The sequence below is a fragment of the Chelonia mydas genome, chromosome 3 (assembly GCF_015237465.2).
Source record: "Chelonia mydas isolate rCheMyd1 chromosome 3, rCheMyd1.pri.v2, whole genome shotgun sequence".
NCBI lineage: Eukaryota > Metazoa > Chordata > Testudines > Cheloniidae > Chelonia > Chelonia mydas.
Genome location: NC_057851.1, coordinates 107,006,645 through 107,025,752, shown reverse-complemented (window position 1 = coordinate 107,025,752; position 19,108 = coordinate 107,006,645). Strand labels below are relative to the sequence as shown.

Genomic DNA, 19,108 nt, shown 5'->3' with positions numbered 1-19,108 from the left:
CCAGAGTCTTGCTTCCAGGCAACGTCATCCCTGATATCGCAGGTCAGTGCACGCCCTGTCATGACAGCCAGTTTTTGCCTCAGACTATTGGATCTTATGGCTGCATGCAGGTACATAGTACCGCTTGTGAGACTGTGCCTCAGACCCCTTCAAGTATGGCTGGACTCGGCGTACTCGCCAAGCCGTCGTCATTTGGACACGGTGCTTACAGTTTCTGCCCAGGTCCTCGCCTCTCTAGATTGGTGGAGGGACTCCTGGTCGGTAGGCTTGGGCAGTCCCTGACCATCGGTATCCCTAACCTTGGATGCGTCTGAGCTATGTTGGGGTGCTCACCTTAAGCAACTCAGAACTCAAGGTCTGTGGTCCCAGGAGGAACTTTCCTTACATATAAATGTCAGAGAACTCAGAGTGGTTCGCCTAGCATGCCAAGTGTTTATACTCTAGATTGTAGGCAAGGTTGAGTGAGTCCTTACGGACAATACAGCAGCAATGTTTTACATCAACAAGCAGGAAGGGGCATGCTCTTCTCCCCCTCCCCCCGTGTCAAGAGGCCATTCACTTGTGGGAATTCTGTGTGAAGCACTCGATCCACCTCAAAGCTTCTCACTTTCCGGGAGCCTGGAGCAATCTGGCAGATCACCTCAGCAGATCTTTCTCCTCTCACCACGAGTGGTCCCTTTACCCCAGTATAATCAGGACCATCTTCTAGCAGTGGGGGACTCCCCTCAAAGACCTGTTTGAAACCAAGCAAAACAGCAAGTGTCAGCAGTTTTGCTCTCTACGTGGGTGCAGCCTGGGCTCGCTTACAGATGCCTTCCTACTTCATTGGATAAAGCATCTGTTCTGTGTGTGTTTGTCCCCCTTCCCCCGCCCTCCATTCCTCTCATGCACAAAGTCTTACTCAAGGTCAAGCAGGATAGAGCAAAGGTTATTCTTATAGGCCCAGCATGGCCACACCAGCGCTGGTTAGGCATCTTATTAGACCTGTCAGTAGCAATCCCAGTGCCGTTCCCTCCCCTCCAGACCTGATCTCACAAGATCACAGCCGACTGCTCCACCTGAATCTCAAGGTCCTCCACTTGACTGTGTGGAAGCTCCATGGAAGCGGAGCTGGCCTGTTTGGAGTAAGTCCGCCAGGTATTGCTAGATAGTAGGAAATCATCTACTAGAGTGACTTACCTCGCCAAGTGAAAGCGTTTCTCCTTGTGGTCATCCCAACAAGGCATCTCACCTGGTAGGTCACCTCTCCACGCAGTTTTGGAGTATATGCTTCATCTGAAACAGCAGGGCTAGTTGGAGCGCACCTAGCAGCCATCTTTGTTTTTTTTTCACATAAAATGTCCATTCACTTTAAGGGCTTATAGAGATTATAACCACAAATTAATGAACCCATTCCACCGTGGGACCTAAACCTGATCCTGTTAAGACTCTCAGGCCCTTCCTTGGAGCAGCTGGTATTGTGCCCCTTGTCGTACCTCTCCTGGAAGGTCGCCTTCCTATTAGCGATTACCTCAGCCAGGATGGTCTCGGAGATCAGGGGCCTTATTTCAGACGCCCCGTATATGGTGTTCTTTAAGTACAATTTCTCCCCCACCCCCGTGTTCCTCCCAAAGGTGGATAATAACCACTCTAATTTCTGCTAGTATTCTTCCTGGAATCGCACAAGAATAGGGAGGAGTAGCGCCTTCACACATTGGATGTTAGGCAGGCCCTCGCCTTCTATACACAAAGGACCAAATTGTTTTGTAAGCCCACGCAGCTCTTCCTGGCAATAGCAGACAGGGTGAAAGGCCTACCAATTTCGGCCCAAAGAATTTCATCCTGGATCACTTCCTGCATTCGCATGTACTGTGACCAGGCAGGTGCTCCACTTCTTGCCATCTTGACAGCTTACTCGATGAGAGCTCAAGCTTCCTCAGTCATGTTTCTCGCCCAGGTCCCAACCCAGGATATTTGTAGAGTGGCGACTTGGTCATTGGTGCATACCTTTTCATCCCGCTTTGCCATCACACAGCAGGCTAGAGGTGATGCTGCGTTTTGTAGAGCAGTCTGCATGTATGTGAACTCCAAGGCCACTTCCTAAGGTTCCACTTGGGAGTCACCTAACATGAAATGGACTTGAGGAAGCACTCAAAGAAAAAATGGGTACTAACCTTTCCGTAGCTTCTGTTCCTCTAAATGTTTTGCTCATGTCCATTCTACGACCCATTCTCCTGCCCTTCTGTCAGAGTTAGCCAGTAAGAAGGAACTGAGAGGGTGCGGAGCCAGCCAGGCCCCTTATATCGGTGCATAAGTGTGCAGCACCAAAGGGTGCTAGAGTTGGCCCAACAGATACCATTGAGGGAAAAAATTCCCTGACAATTGTGCGTGTGGTGCATCCATACCTCATGAGGAATGGACATGTGCAACACATCTTGAAGAACAACAGTTACGAAAAGTTTAGTAGCCATTTTTTATGAACTGACACTGCATTATGCAAAGAACATTAAGTGTGTGTTCTGTAAAACTATAAAGAGCTCTTATACTTTATGAAGTATTTCTTATCTTCAGTCTTTGCTCTCATGTTTGTATATATAAATGTGTGTAGGTGTATCAGGGTGTGAAGAAACATGGCTTCTTGCAGCCTCACATGTTAGCAGAGCAGGAGGTAGTCATCACCACTTATGATGTCCTTCGCACTGAGCTGAACTACGTGGACATCCCACATAGTAACAGTGAAGATGGGCGCCGTTTCAGGAACCAGAAGCGGTATATGGCTATCCCAAGTCCTTTAGTAGCAGTGGAGTGGTGGAGGATCTGCCTAGATGAAGCACAGATGGTTGAATGCACCACTGCAAAGGTGAGGAAGTCTCCTGGGCATGCCTATATTGAAAAGATTTGATAAGGTTATTGTAACTTAAAGAAAAAAAAATAAGATAAAGCTGCTTCTTGACTCTTAATGTGTATTAAACATAAACTTGTCCTTGTAATCTGTTCTTCAGAAGTGACTAATGGTTTGCTTCCTCTTGGAGATATTTACTGTTAAATGATTCCCCATTGAAGTTTTGGCAGGCTATGATGTGTATCTAGCTCAAAAAGTATTTAACATAATTTATACAAACAGTTTAAAGAACTAGGTCATCATGTTGTATACAGTGTTTGATAGTTTCAAAGAACGCATTAGCCTCTTCAGTGACCTGGTTTAGAGGTATTAATATGTCCTTTAGGTCTAGAAACTATAAAACAGTCAGCAATGACTTGAGAAGCTCTTTAGGCTCATTCTAGCAGTTTGTAGAGAGAGATTATTTTAGTTAGTGTGTGTCCACCCCGTTGCCCAAGGTAGGGAGATAAAAATGCCAACAGAAAATCCTACTCACATAACAATTTATGCCCAGTTAACTTACCTCCTTGTTGTAAACACTTCATCCAGTTTGAATTAGATCTGTGATAGATCTCATCAGCTGTCAAGTGATCCATTTGTTTTTAAAATAAAAGCATAATGAATCTATATATACATACCAGAGCCCTTCCGTGTGTGTGCGTGCATGTGTGAGGGGGGGAAAAAACACAAGTGTATCAGTTCTGCTTGCATATCTATCAGTTTTCTGTCGTACAGGGGTTCTCACTCTTCCATAGTGTGAATGTCTTAATAAGTGTGTATCACTTCCACTTTCCCAAATGATTATTTAACATCCATATGGCAAATACATCAATTGCTTACATGTAAAAGTAATGTCAGGGAAGTATTTAATGTAATTTTAGTTGTCTTTTAACGGTAGTTACAGCTAGAAACAAAGAGGAGAGCCAGGACCATATTTACAGCAAACTCTGTCTGGAACATGCAAGGATTATAGAGGTAGCAATCTGAGATCTGTTGCTCTGGATCAGTTCCTTTCTTTTACGTGTAAGCAGATACTGTAGTTACCACACATGTAGGGAAATCTGTGTGTGGAACCAAAGTTCTTACTTCTCTTACTGTACTAATGACCCTGATGTTTCCCTCCTCAGCCGAGGCACAATATCTTCTTTCCCATCCTTTATTATTATTTAATGAAAAAACTATCTGTCTCTTACCTGTCAATCAAAAATATTGCTCTCCACAGGCAACTTAGGTGAGTAGCACAGTTGCCAACTTTCAGATGGTAAATAAGCATCCTGACTTTCACAGTAAGCCAAAAATCAAGCTAATCCCATTTCAAAACAAGGCTAAAACAAGTCAATCCCTAAGAACCCCAACATTCTATGTGACTAGATCCCCCCGGTGTGCAGTCTGGGACTGTGGTGGGCCCACTGTGCACCCTGATTCTCTTCCCCCCCATTTGCCCCCCCTTGCTCCTGCTTGCTGGGAGCCAATCAAAAAAAAAAAAAAAGCAACAAGCTACAAGCCAAAAACTAGCCAACAAGCAACTCACAAGCCAATTAAGCAAAAACAAGCCCAATTTCAGCCTTTTCTTCACGGGTTTGGCATGTCTGGTGAATCGTGTTTTGCAAGGCTGACAAATACAATCATGGTTCTTCAGAGTGAGTGAGCTTTTTCTTGGCTCTTGCGGTCTTTTCGTGTTTTTCTACTTATTGCTATTCCTGTCTTCTCTCATTAGGCTGCAGAAATGGCACTCCGTTTGAGTGGAATCAATCGCTGGTGTGTCAGTGGCACTCCTGTGCAGCGAGGATTAGAAGGTAAGCTTTGTGTAGTAGTGTAGTCTGCGTGGGTTTTTTTCCCCAATGAATTGGGGCTCCAGGAAAGACAACTAAACTTGCCAATTTTGATATTCCTATTCTAGATTCCTGCAGTAGATATTTTGTATTCCTAGAGAAGAATGCTTATAGTTTGTAAGTCTTAATTGATTTCCTTTGTCATAATATTAAGACGCTATTGAAGGAGTGAAACTCTACTGAATTACAGCCACTGCTGGGGTGGTAGGCAATAAGCAATTGGTGCATTGCAGGTTGCAAAATAATGATGGAGAGCAGTATTTTTTTTTTTTTTTGTAACAAGATCCTAGGGAAAACTAACTCTTATGGAAAGTGTCATACAATCTTTAAAGTTATACAGAACAGACAGGATCTTGATATTTAAGGCTATTATTATTTAAGATACTGAAAGACCACAGCACATAGTAAATTGCATGGAGCTTCATCTGTTTTCTGTAGAAGAGTGATGAACTGAGTCTGCTTCTGCGGTTTAAGCACTTAGGTATTTCAAACCTGGTGACATTATTTTACTGTGTGCTATTTTAGAATGCCACACCAAAAAAAATTTCTACAGTAATCTTCTTCTTTTGTCAGATCTATATGGCCTAGTGCTTTTTCTTGGAGTTGATCCTTACTGGGTCAAACATTGGTGGGATCAGCTTCTGTATCGACCTTACTGTAGGAAAAATCCTCAGCCTCTCTACAGCCTAATTGCCAACATAATGTGGAGATCAGCAAAGAAGGACGTGATTGATCAAGTAAATATGGACTTTAAAAAAATTGCATGTAAATAGCACTTTCAACAAAAACATTTTTATGTATTTATTTTATTTTACTTTGCAGATTCAGATTCCCCCTCAGACAGAAGATGTGCACTGGCTTCACTTTTCTCCTGTGGAGAGACACTTTTATCATCGTCAACATGAAGTGTGCTGCCAAGATGCACTAGCAAAACTCAGGAAGATTTCTGATTGGACTCTTAAACTTAGCAGCTTGGACAGGAGGACGGTCACTTCTATTCTGTACCCTTTGCTGCGGCTGAGGCAGGCCTGCTGTCATCCACAAGCTGTTCGTGGGGAATTCTTGCCATTGCAGAAAAGGTGAATTTTACCACTGCTTAAATTGAGTGCTGAGGGCTTGATCCTACACTCATTGAAATCAATGGCAAAGCTCCCATTGAACTTAATGGTACGGGATCAGGGGCCAATGTTGTTATAGTAAGCCAAAAATTATACCTGCCAGTTGAGCCACTTTGCAGCTATGCTGCATCAGGCATGATCTTACCTGATGTCAGAAGCTGAGAAGGATGCAATAAGGTTATTATTCCTACTAATTCCTAGGTGCCTGAGAAAGCGGTTTTGATTGTTCTGTATTTGGCACTCTTCCAGAGACTGACCTTTTACTATGATGACGAGAGGCACTATACTGATGGAGTTACCATATTTATGATGGGATACAAAACTGAGATCCTAAATTCAGTGGAATTTATTTTGTCTTCAGTGTTTGCTGACAAACATTGCGCTAGAGCATGAGCACTTGAAAAATGAAACTGACTAGGAAAAAACAAGAGAGCCTATTTAGCCTGCAGGCTTCACTGTCTAAAAGAAGTTATTCACAAGGTGAATAAGCAGCACAATATAGGTTTTTTTAAAACATTGTTTTAAATAAACTGTTAATAAAGAACTTTTGTGTTTTTAAAATAAATTTAGGGCTAGACTTTCAAAATCTGTTTACAAGTGTTCACACAAAAGTATGCAGAGATCTTTCTCTCCCCTCACATGCAACCCATAAGGCAGAGGTGGGCAAACTATGGCCCGCAGGCCACATCCGTCCTGCCCAGCCCTTGAGCTCCCTTGCCGGGGAGGCTAGTCCGGCCCCTCCCTTGCTGTCTCCCCTCCCCCGCCGTTATAGTGCCGAGCGAGCAGCGCTCTGGGCTGCGGGGCTGCATGCTCCTGGAGAGCAGTGCGGCAGCGTGTCTGGCTCCAGCCGGGTGGTGCAGCTGCCAGACATTCTACTCTGAGCGGAATGGTAAGGGGGCCAGGGCTGGGGGCCAGTCAGGGGATAGGGAGCAGGGGGCGGTTGGATAGGTGTGGGAGTCCTGGGGGGCGTGTCAGGGGGTGGTTGGATGGGGCGGAGGTTCTGGGGGGGCGTTCAGGGGATGGGAAACGGGGGGGTTGGAAAGGTGTGGGAGTCCCGGGGGGCCTGTCAGACAGCGGGGGTGTGGATAGGGGTCAGGGCAGTCAGAGGACAGGGAGCAGGGGGGTTGGATAGAGTGTGGGATCCCGGGGGGGGCAGTTAGGGGCCGGGGGTCCTGGGAGGGAGCGGTCGGGGACAAGAAGCAGGGGGGATTGGATGGGTTGGGGATTCTGAGGGGGGCAGCCAGGGGGCGGGAAGTGGAGGTGTCGGATAGTGGGCAGGGCCAGGCTGTTTTGGGGGCCCAACCTTCCCTACCCAGCCCTCCATACAGTTTTGCAACCCCAAATGTGGCCCTCGGGCCAAAAAGTTTGCCCACCCCTGCAATAAGGCCATCACTGCACCAGCCCTGTCTTTAGCCAAAAAAGGTTTAATACTGCTCCTTTTGGAGCAAGTGAGTGCTGCTCTTTTGGCTAGCAACAGTGAGTTGCTAGAGAGAAAGGTATGGGTGCATAATCCTATGCCAGGGACTGAGAGCACTGGCTTTTCTGCATTTTTTTTTTTTTTAAGCTCTTGCTGCCACAGGCAGGAAAGAATCAAGCTTGGCCCTTAATGTGAATGTATTTCTGCTGTTTTCAACCACCTTTTCTTTTGTTCCTCTCTGCTCTCTTCACGCCTTTCCTGTATGTCTATCCCTCTGTGTCCTTAGTCCCTCCTCTCTCTCCTGGCAGGGCACCTTCAGTGTAGAATTATGTCTGTGCTGTTGTGCAATAGCTATAGCAGCAGACAATCTGTTGTAGGGTTTTCCTGCCTGATAGTTTTAAAGCTGTGGAAGCATGGGTGGAACATGAGAAATACCAGTACTCCCCCAATCCATAGCAAGTTACTGTTTGAGTACTGCCGAACATTCCAATGATGTACAAGTGCAGCATGCAAGCCATGCTGCTGAATGCACCAGGAATATCCTAGCACTGCATTGATTTCAGTGAAATGTTGATGAGTGACAGCAGCATAGCAATTGCAGTGGAAGACAAGCAATAAAAGATGAACCCCCAGTAAACACACTGTAAGAAAAGACAGTTTGGAGATACTGTTTATATATTTTCTTGTGAACAAGTGCTGTCTGTAGCAATGGACCATTCCCAGAACATGCAGAAGATTTGGCTTATGGCTTCCTTTATTTGCATGTGAATAAACAAGAATTCGGTGCCAGGTATTGTGGTGAATAGGAGAATTGGACTGAAACAAGGAAACTGACTCCTCGAGTGTGTTCTATGAGTGTGTTAATTTTCTCATCTAGTAAAGGCAGTGAGTAAGGCTGTCCAGCCATTCCTAAACAGGATACTTTTTAGGTTTTCCTAGAATTTAAACTGAATCAGGAACTTCTCTTGAAATTGATTTTTAGCCTCAGATTGTTCAAAGTAAATGAATTAAGGGCTTGTCTACACTTAAAATGCTACAGCGGCACAGCTGTAGCACTTCAGTATAGATGCTACCCGTCGGTGTAGGTAATCCACCTCCCCGAGAGGTAGTAGCTAGGTTGATGGCAGAATTCTTCTGTTGATCTTGTGCTGTCTACATGGGGACTTAGGTTGGCTTAACTACGCAGCTCAGGGCTGTAGATTTTTCAAACCCTGACCAACATAGTTAAACCAACCTAATTTTCTAGTGTAGGCCAGGCCTTACAAATTATGAAACTATGTGCTATTTTTGTTTTGCTTTTAGAAATTTCTTTCACTCTCCATGCTTATGAAAATGAAAGATTAATAGCGCTGGCTAGAGCTAAGCAGAATGAGAGCAGCAGGTGCTGTGCATACTTTCCAATACAACTGAGAAATGTAGATCAGTATAAACTGCAGTTGTAAATCAATAGCACCTCCATCTCCCATGCTGGAATGGCAGCAGGAGCATTGAAACTTTAGATAGCAGGAGCAAAGGTAAGGGGAAACCTTACTGCAGGCGTAATCAATTACTTTTTGTCAAGGTCCTAATTTCTTGGTCAAGGTATAGTCAAGGTCCAGACTCCAGAGAAGAAAATAATTTAAAAAACCCCCAATAATTATGATAATAAGTAAATAAAAAGATTTCAGGTCTGTTCAAAAGCACCTGGCGGTCTGAATTTGGCCTGTGGTCCCCCTATTGACTACCTCTGCCGTAGTAGGTACTGCAGTGTTGCTGGGAGGGGAAGATGGGGCCCAGCCAATGCAGCTTCTCCCTACCTTCACGTCCTGGATCCAAACTGTGAAGGGGTGACTCCTGCGTCCCTCTAGGACACGAGGAACAATTCCAGGGAGGAGCCAGCCCCGGGAACCAGAATCAGGCACAGAAGCAGCCTTAGCAGGGACTGTTGGACACTAATGTGATGGTGCTGATTTCTACCATTTTTACTCTGGTCAGTCTCTTCTCATGCTGATTGCTTGTCTGCTTCAATCCACTCCTGCCCAAACTCTTCATCTCAGCCTGACCCCAGTGGCCCTTCATGGTCCCTTCATTCTTCCTTCCCTCTTTCTTCTCCTGCCCTCTCCCTTTCACCTCTCTCCTTCCCTTTTTCTTTCTATTTAAGTAATCTCCTGCCAAACCCCACTCAGAGAATTTAAAAAAATTAAAGGAAGGAAAGCATAGTGTAACTAATGTGACATTTGTCAACCATCGCTCTGTTTACTCGCTTGTATTGTTATATCTCCTTTCCCCTGTACTTTGTCTTGTCTATTTAGATTTGCTCATGAACTATTGTTTATTCTTCATTTGTACAACCCTAACACAATGGGATCCCTTTTTCATTTGGCTCTTATGTATATCAGCAATACAAATAATAATACTTAAAGGAGAGAGACCGGTTACAAAGTGGAAAGATCTCTTTACAACAATACATACTCTCAGGCCCAGCGAGTCTGGTGGAGCTGTCATGATGCTGAAGTAATGCATTGGTCCCGGAGGGAAGGTGCTTTTAAAAATAGATTGTATAGCTCTTTCTCTACAAGAATGGCCTGTACTTCCTTGTCTCTGGAGGAATGATGCTGTGTTGTTGCAGTGTAGAGACTTGGACATAGTGGCTCTGAATGAAGGAATGGGAGAAATTCCTGGCACTGGAGTTCTGACAGGTCTATTTTTCCCAAGTCTCCACAGATTGGGGGAGTTCATTCCTATACTCTTGACATGCACTCTCGGTTAGATGAGTGATTGGGGCACAGCCCGTAACTAGATGTGTGCAGATGCTGCAGCTGAAAGAGTGACTGCTAAAACTAAGTCATGTCACTATATTGTCCTTGAGAATATTTATCATGTGGCAAACATATGTTTGCATAATATGACCTTTCATGCAAGTGTAGCGTCTGTTTTCTTTCAAATTTGATCCATTAGATCTTTATTTCAGCACAATGACCATGGAGGAGCTACTAACTTCACTGCAGAAGAAATGTCGCACTGAATGTGAGGAAGCCCATCGACAACTGGTGTGTGCTCTCAATGGTTTAGCTGGTATCCATATCATTAAAGGTAAAAGCATACCACTCACTATGTTAATTTACTCTGTCTGATGGGCGAGTCATGAGGTTAGCTATCATCATGGCAAAACGGCAGGTCCATTGATTTCAGGGAAAAGTGCATTATGCAGTCACAGAAAACGAACAGCATATAGGCAGCAGCTGAAATGCTAACAAATTTCTCTGAGCTGACAGGGAAGAAAGAGGTGCAGTATATTGGGAACTACATCACAGCACTTTCCATTTTTTAAATTTTGTAACGTTCTTTCTATGTTCACTTTCTAAAGTCTAATCAAGAGAGGATAAAAGCAACAAATCTAGCTTGATTCTGCTATCACAGTGGTGTAATTCAAGTGTAAATCCATTGACGTCCATTGAGTTGCACTAGTGTAAAACTGGAGCAGATGAGGTGAATTAGCGCCATTATTTTCTCCCTTTTGTTAGGGCTATGACAGTGGCTACTGTGACAGATACAATGGACACTTGGAATATCCAAAGATTCTTGTATCAACTTTGTAAAAGTTATGTGCATCTTTCTGGGGTAGGGATTTTATTATGGATTCATGGGGGAACTAAAGGGTTTCCTGGAGGAATTAAAATCACTAGATGGTGACCAATGCAAATCCCATGGCAGATAACCAGTCTGGAGAAGCCTCACCCCTGTGGAAAATTGCATAAACTGGTTTGATCTGGTTCAAAAATATATGGTTTTGGGTTCCTTGTTTGCCAGTACATTGACAACCTTGAAGCAGGGAGAGAGGTCACACTCTCCTGATCCAAGAATGGACATGAGACTGTGAGCCAGAGGGACAGGCCCTGTGATAGTACATGCCAGGGTCTCCATGTGGAAGATGGGTGACAAGCTAAGACTTCATATAAGTTGTTTGTTGTTTGAGATGTTTTTCTCTCTAATGCTTTTGTTGTAAATAAATAATACTTTGCTTTATGAAGGCTGGCTGGTCACAGGTTAACCCTGTCATTGCCCCAGAAAGAACAGGACTGTAAGTGCTGAACTAAAGTCAGACTTGCTGAGGTGATCGGAATGAATTGCAGGGACGATCGTTGCCTAAATACCCAGCCTAGAGAGGGTGTCACAGGACTCTCTCCTGAGAAGGGTGATGGCTAGAGGCCGGAGATCTAAGAGGGGTGAGAAGAGGTCAGAGATGCAGTTACCTCTGGAACTGTGACAGCTACATCAAAGGTTTTGTGCAGGTAATAGAACTGCAAACACATAGCTAGCAAAGAGTGGCACAATGCTGGAAGTATGTGTGGTGCTTAATTTATCAGAAACATTTTTTGTCCTTTGCACATTCATTCCAGTCACTAAACTTTGCTCATTTTATCTAATGGTCAGTGAAATCTTTGGCCTCTTCCCTAGAATATTATGACATTATACAGTATTTTAAACATTTTAGTAAAATGTGGTATTGAGGCTTTTTGTCTCTCATAAAGTGAAATTGCATTTCAGTTTCAATATCAGATAACACATGGATGGTTTTGCAATATTGTTTTTAAGTTGTAATAGATTTTAATGGCATCAATAGCAAGGATTGATACTGCCATTTGAAGTTGAAGGTACAAAAGATAACCAATTTGGTAGCAATGATGACAACACTTTCCGCCCCCATGTCTGGAGCAATTGCTGTGTACACGGAGAATGTAGAAAATACAAGAAGTCATTATGTTGTTGCCATTGCAAACACTGTTTAGTTGAAGGAATATTAGCATATAAATGGCAGTGTAGATTCCAGTTGAATCAGTGTGGGGGTTCTGTGAGTTCTAATCAGAAATCTGAAAAATGAAGCAAGGAGAAATAATTATGTGAATCTCTTACCAAGCTGCATAATTTACTTGGATGCTTAGTTCTAAATGTTCACAGCAAAAGTACAGCCTGTTTTTTGTTTGTTTTTGTTTTTTGCCAAGTGATCCTTGTTAAAACTAATGAGTTGCGTGGAATTACACCCCCCCCCTTTGTTTTAAAAATGAGTACTAATACTATAACTATCTTATGAATAAATCTTATGAATAAGGATAAGAATAAATTTTGTTCCTTTCCTTCCCAATTGCACCTATTAATCGGATGTGGTCCTGGTGATTACCAGTGAACCCCTAAGTGTATAGTGAGTGTATACCCCTGGTTGGGAACCACTGTCCTAGACAATTTCCCCACCCTGTAACTTGCCACCACTTTTTTTCAAGATATTTGGAACTAGAAAAAGGCTTTCACCATTATCTTACTGTCCACCCTTAAATTTTTATGTCCCATGGACCACCACACTCGTTCAAAAGTTTCCCCAGACTATTAATTTGGTTACCTATCTTCTGTTTGTTGTTGGAGGAGAAGAAAGTATACGTAATTGTGGTTTTATTGATTTACAAATGTAGCTTCAAGTTAATATTGGTTAATTTCTTCCTCCAGGTGCATATGGCCACTTAAACTATAGTTCCACTCTTAAAAGTGATTGTGAAAATGGCACAAGAGGGGGTGAATAATGGATTTTTTGGTTTAGTGATAATTCTGAAAACCGAAAATGAAATTTTTTGGCAAATCAAAATAATTTAGTGCGTCGAAATAAAACATTGTGACTGTGGGAATTTTGACAAAAGCAGAGGACTAGATTCACAAAAAGGTCAGTGGGGAGAATGGGGGGAGCTTGTAGTAGGAGGTGGCTTCCTTTAAAATCTTTAGCCCAGTGGTTAGGGAACTCATCTGGGATGCAGGAAACATGAGTTCATCTCCTCCCTCTGCTTTATGTGAAGAAGGGATTTGAACATGGGTCTCCTGTATTGTAGGAGAATTCTCTAGCCATTGGGCTATGGGACATTGTGGTATGTGTCTTTCTCAATCTCTCCTGTTGAAGCTGTTCCACTTTTTATAAATAATTATTAGCCATTGGAGCAGAGCCATTGAAACTGAGTCTCCCACTTCCTTGGTGAGTGTCCTAATCGCCAGGCTATAGAATCATTCTCATTCTTTCCCTGCCCCAGTGACTATTCATTGTTATTGATACTGGTGATTCATAGTCATGAATTGGCAAATTCTGCATTTAGTTGCACCAGTGCAGTGAGTGTTGTAACAGATGGGTTTGTATTAGGGCTGAATTTGAAGTTTGAAAATATGACCTGTAGAATTCTGCTTGACTCTGAAATCATCATGAGTTTTCAGGTTTGACAATTGCGAAAACCATGTTTAACTTGGAAACTGAGACTGTTTGCTCTGGAAGTCACTGAGAAACAACAAACATGGTACCCCACAATGCCATTCTTAGACTTACTTTTCAGAGTAGAACTCCACTATGTTGAGTAAAACATTCTTCTTCAATTGGTGTTTTAAAATAGGCAATTTACAAAACCAAAAAAATCAGCAAGTAAATAGTAGATGGTTCCTCTGAAGGCATCTTACATATGTTATAGATCAGGGGTGGGCAAAGTTTTTGGCCCAAGGGCCACATCTGGGTATGGAAATTGTATGGCGGACCATGAATGCTCATGAAATTGGTTGTTGGGGTGAGGGCTCCGTCTGGGGGTGTGGACTCTGGAGTGGGGCCAAAATGAGGAGTTCAGGGTGCAGGAGGGGGCTCTGGACTGAGGCAGGGGGTTGGGATGTGGGGTGGGGAAGAGGGGAGGGCTCTGGGGTCGGGCTGAGGATGAGGGGTTTGGAGTGTAAGAGGGTGGGCTGGGACTGAGGGTTTCGGCTGGTGGGAGGGGGATCAGGGCTGGGGCACGGGGGTGGGGCATGGGCAGGGTCAGGGGTGCAGGCTTCTGGCAGCACTTCAAGTAGCTCCCAGAAACAGCAGCATGTCCCCCCTCCAGCTCCTGTGGAGATGCTCCAGCTCCTGCCAGATGGCTCTGTGCACCGCCCTGTCCGCAGGCACCACCCCACAGCTCCCATTGGCCGTGGTTCCTGGCCAATGGGAGCTGTGGGGGCAGCGCTTGGGGCGGGGGTACTGTGCGGAGCCCCTTGGCTGCCCCTACACGTAGGAGCTGGAGGGGTGCATGCTGCTGCTTCTGGGAGCAGTGCGGAGTGGGGCAAGCCCCTGACCCCGCTCCCCGGGTGGAGCGCCAGAGTGAGGCAAGCCCGGGACCTTGCTCCCCAGTGGGAGCTCGAGGACTGGATTAAAACATCTGGAGGGCCAGATGCGGCCCCCAGGCCATAGTTTGACCACCTCTGTTATAGATGATGGCCATTTGTGGCCATTTGGAGATAGAAATCACGTTGTGTTGGTTCTAAGTGGATTTGAATTCTTCAGATGAATATGCGTTGGCAGCAGACCTGTACAGAGAGGTGTTGCGTTCCTCTGAAGAGCACAAAGAAAAGCTCAAAACAGATTCGCTGCAAGTGAGTATGAATTTAAGTTCACAGGCATTTTTAAAATAGACGTGTCAACGTGTACTTGACTGTTCTTGTATCACAGTTAAATTTCTTATGCAGCTATTTCTCATAGGGGCTTGCCAAAGGGACACTGTTAACTTGTTCTGTCTTCAAATATAACATACTGTAAACCAGTAGTTTTCAAACTGCGGGTCGGGACCCAGTACCGGGTCACGGAATGTAAGGCACTGGGTCACGGCGGCTCTGGTCAGCACAGCTGACCAGGCTGGCTAAGGCAGGCTAGTTCCTACCTGTTCTGACACCACACTGCACTCTGGAAGCAGCCAGCAGCAGGTCTGGCTCCTAGGTGGCGGGGCCACAGGACTCCGTGCACTGCCCCCACACTGAGCACTGGCTCCGCTGCGGGGGGGCAGTGCCGGTGGGCGAGAGCTGCTTGGAGCCACTTGCGCACCTCTGCTTAGGAGCTGGACCTGCTGCTGGCTGCTTCCGAGGTGCAGCGCGGTCCACGGTGCCAGGACAGGCAGGAAGCCTGCCTTAGCACCCCTGCTGCACCGCTGACCAGGAGTCACCCAAAGTAACCTTGCGCCCCAACCCCGTACGCCAACTCCCTGCCCCACCCTGAGCCCCTCCCACACCCTAAATCCCTCATCCCCAGCTCCATTGAGTCATGAGCATCAACAATTTTCTTCAACTGGATCGTCCCCCGTCCCCCCCCCCCTCCCAAAAAAAAAAAAAGTTTGAAAACCTCTGCTCTAAACATTGTGTTCTATGACAAGTCCATGGAACTACAGATTTCTTGTTTAAAGCCACCATAGTGCAACAAAAAAATTGTATAAGGCCTTGCCTCTAATTTTTAGTGATGCACCAAAAAACAATGTGAGTTCTGCCTGCTGGTCTACAATAGAATTTAACAAGCTGTAATCTTGGAGTCTTGCATATCACTGCTAACATCAGTGGTACTAGAATACAGACAGAGAAATAGACAAAAGGCAGCTGTGATGGTTCCTGGAGAACTATAAATGGAACCAAGTCAAATTGTTATATCACAAGAAATTATACCTCTAAGAGCATTATAAGACAAGAAAGAATAAAAAAGTATTGACAGTATCCCTTTAGGAAACTATATTTATATAATGACAGGTTTCAGAGTAACAGCCGTGTTAGTCTGTATTCGCAAAAAGAAAAGGAGTACTTGTGGCACCTTAGAGACTAACCAATTTATTTGAGCATAAGCTTTCGTGAGCTACAGCTCACTTCATCGGATGCATCCACAGTATGCATCCGATGAAGGGTGAGCTCTAGCTCACGAAAGCTTATGCTCAAATAAATTGGTTAGTCTCTAAGGTGCCACAAGTACTCCTTTTCTTTTTATATTTATATTATGTGAATAACCAGCAACTGCAGATGATATTTTATATTTAAAGAACATGTTCAACAAGGTAAATTTGGACCAACTTTCTTTTGTCTTACAGCAGAAGCATGTTTATGTATTATGTCATGATAATGACAACTCAGAAGTGAGCTACTTGCCTGTTAGTTCTCTTACCACTTACGGCCACCAAGGGAAATGAAATATTATTTCAAGTCATTGTCCTCCATTGGGGTTCTCTAACACAGTACTTTTCACCAATGTGGAGTTGCTTTGGTCATGTTTATTGCACCCAGTGTTATATTTTTGTTTTGTCAATTCATGCGCGATCTACCTCTCATTAATCATATCTGTACCAGTATATCAAACTGCCTCTGTTGATGTCTGAGTATCTCTCACTAAATCAATTCCCTGCCATTGCAGAAACCTCGGGCAGTGGTGCACCTTTGTCCATCTTGTGCCACACAATAGTTTAGTCACCTGAAGATTGTAATACTTTGGTCTAATTCTGGTTGCTGGGCTTATGTGGGGTAATTGGGTGGTATTTAGTGGCCTGTGTTACAAAGGAGGTCAGAGTAAATGATGGTCTCTTGTGGCCTTAAACTCTGACTTTAATATAACAATAATGATGTTAATGAAACTATACCACTGTAACTTAAGAAAAATGGCAGAAGCGGCTTAGAGTTTATAATTTTTTTCCCGCTTTTCTGAAGTTTGTCTATTTTGGGGACATATAAACAACTTCTTTCCATATTTTGTGTTTAAAAATAATTTATAAAAGACGAAATTTTAAGATAAAAGCCTTGCATCTCACGAGGGATTTAAGGGGAACAGCTGTGATCCAGTATATAGAGTACAAAGCAGAGAATCAAAGATCTGGGTTCTTTTTTAGACTTTCTCACTGATTTGCTGTGAGATCTTGGGGGAGTCAGGTAACCTAGTTCTCCTATTTTTGCTCTCTGTAAGTGGGGATAATAATACTTACCCACCTTCATAAGGTACTTTACGATTCACAGAGGAAAGCCCTACCTTTAAATGAAATATTTATTATTATTCTCATAAGTAGCCTTGTTCTGGGATTCCACTAATGATTTCATTGTTGCTGTACCAGATAATACAGTATATTGTGTTTAATGGTAATTGTTGCTTTTCTCTATGTGAAGAGACTTCATTCTACACACAACCTGATGGAACTACTGACAGCAAAGCATCCAGGGATACCACCAACCTTGCGTGATGGCAGACTTGAGGAAGAGGTGATTGTTCGTTTTGGTGTAAATGTATTTTAAAGAACAATATGATTTGCAGATTGTACTTTTTTAAAGACTGTAACCATCTTTTTTCTATTATTTTATGTCAAAAGAAGGGGAAAAAAATCATCAAGCCAAGTACTCCAGGATAAGCCTCCAGCCATGTTACTCATTCAATCAGATGCAGTTGTACTGAGAGAAGGGAAAATGTCCAATTGCTGCTATTCTGCTGATCTTTGCTATGTTATGATTATATGTTTTGAGGAAACTTTAAACATTGATCACTAGAATTATGATCTTATAAGTGTTTACGTATGAATAGTCCCATAGTCAATAAGGCTAGTCGTGTAAAATTAAGTACCTCTCATAAGTGTTTTCAGGACTGGGTCAAATAGTGCAGTATATAAAGAGGGTGTCAGAGGAGAAGGAATAAGTATTAGCCACCTCATGGACCAAACTATGGAAAGTACCTGTATTTGAAGTTTACAAAGCGGTCTGTTGAATGTTGTGTGACAAATGATAGTCAACTTCTCAATTCACAGATATCTAGTGATCTCTGAACATGTTTTCACCAAGGGTTTTACTGGATTCTCCATTACTGATCACTTTTAAATTGTATGTTTTTCTAAAAGATATGCTCTAGGAATTATTTTGGGGAAGTTCTATGGCCTTTGCTATACAGTAGGTCAAACTTGATCACAATCATAGAAATGTATGACTTGGAGGGATCTCGATAGGTCACCCATTCCCCTGCACTGAGGCAGGACCAAGTATTATCTAGGCCATCCTTGTCAGGTGTTTGTTCAACCTGTAGTTAAAAACCTCCACAGATGGAGATTCCACAACCTCCCTAGGCAATTTGTTCCAGAGCTTAACTACCCTTACAGTTACGAAGTTTTTCCTAATCTCTAACCTAGATCTCCCTTGCTGCAATGTAAGCCTATTACTTCTTCTCCTGTCCTCAGAGAATAAGGAACACAATTTATCACTCTTCTCTTTATAACAGTCTTTTACATACTTGAAGACTGTTATCATGTCCCCCCACTCATATTTTCTAGACCTTTAATCGTTTTGTTGCTCTCCTCCGGACTTTCTACATTTTGTCCACATCTTTCCTGAAGTGTGGTGACCAGAACTGGACACAGTACTGCAACTGAAGTCTCTTTGGTGCTGAGTAGAGTGGAAGAATTACTTCTTGTGTCTTTCTGCAACACTCCTACTAATACATCCCAGAATGATGTTTGCTTTAGTTGCAACAGTATTACATTGTTGACTCATATTTAGTTTGTGATTCATTGTGACCCCCAGATTCCTTTATGCAGTATTCCTTCCTAGGCAGTCATTTCCCAATTTCTATTTGTGCAACTGATTATTCCTTGCTAAGTGTAGTTCTTTACATTTGTCCTTATTGAATTTCATCCTATTTACTTCAGACCATGTTTCCAGTTTGTCAAGATCATTCTGAATTCTAATTCTGTCTCCAAAGCACTTGCAACCCCTCCCAGATTGGTATCATCCACAGACTTTATAAGTGTACTCTCTATACTGTTATCCAAATAATTTATGATAATATTGAATAGAACCAGCTCCAGGACAGATCCCTGCGGGACCTCTCTTGATAGGCTTTTGCAGCGTGACTGTGAACTATTGATAACTACTCAGAGTATGGTTTTCCAATCAGTTGTGCATCCACCTTATTGTAGATTCATCTGGGCTATATTTCTCTAGTTTGCTTATGAGAAGGTCATGTGACACAGTATCAAAAGCTTTACTAAACTGAAATATATCACATCTACTGCTTCTGCCCTATCCAATGGTCCCTTATGGCCTTAGAGTATGTGAATGTCCCTCTGCTAAATTTCATGTACAA

The 19,108-nt window shown here is 43.4% G+C and overlaps 1 protein-coding gene across 7 annotated transcripts in view; it reads left to right on the top strand.

Moving 5' to 3' along the window:
- Positions 1–19,108, top strand: part of SHPRH (SNF2 histone linker PHD RING helicase) — a 130,652-nt gene that overhangs the window by 46,354 nt on the left and 65,190 nt on the right. For all 7 annotated transcript variants that reach the window (XM_043543081.1, XM_043543083.1, XM_007056264.4 and 4 more), the window contains 7 exons: positions 2,588–2,839; positions 4,578–4,656; positions 5,266–5,429; positions 5,515–5,771; positions 10,178–10,299; positions 14,537–14,625; positions 17,152–17,244. In XM_043543081.1, the coding sequence (XP_043399016.1) occupies positions 2,588–2,839; positions 4,578–4,656; positions 5,266–5,429; positions 5,515–5,771; positions 10,178–10,299; positions 14,537–14,625; positions 17,152–17,244 (1,056 nt within the window). The remainder of the gene's footprint in view (positions 1–2,587; positions 2,840–4,577; positions 4,657–5,265; positions 5,430–5,514; positions 5,772–10,177; positions 10,300–14,536; positions 14,626–17,151; positions 17,245–19,108) is intronic.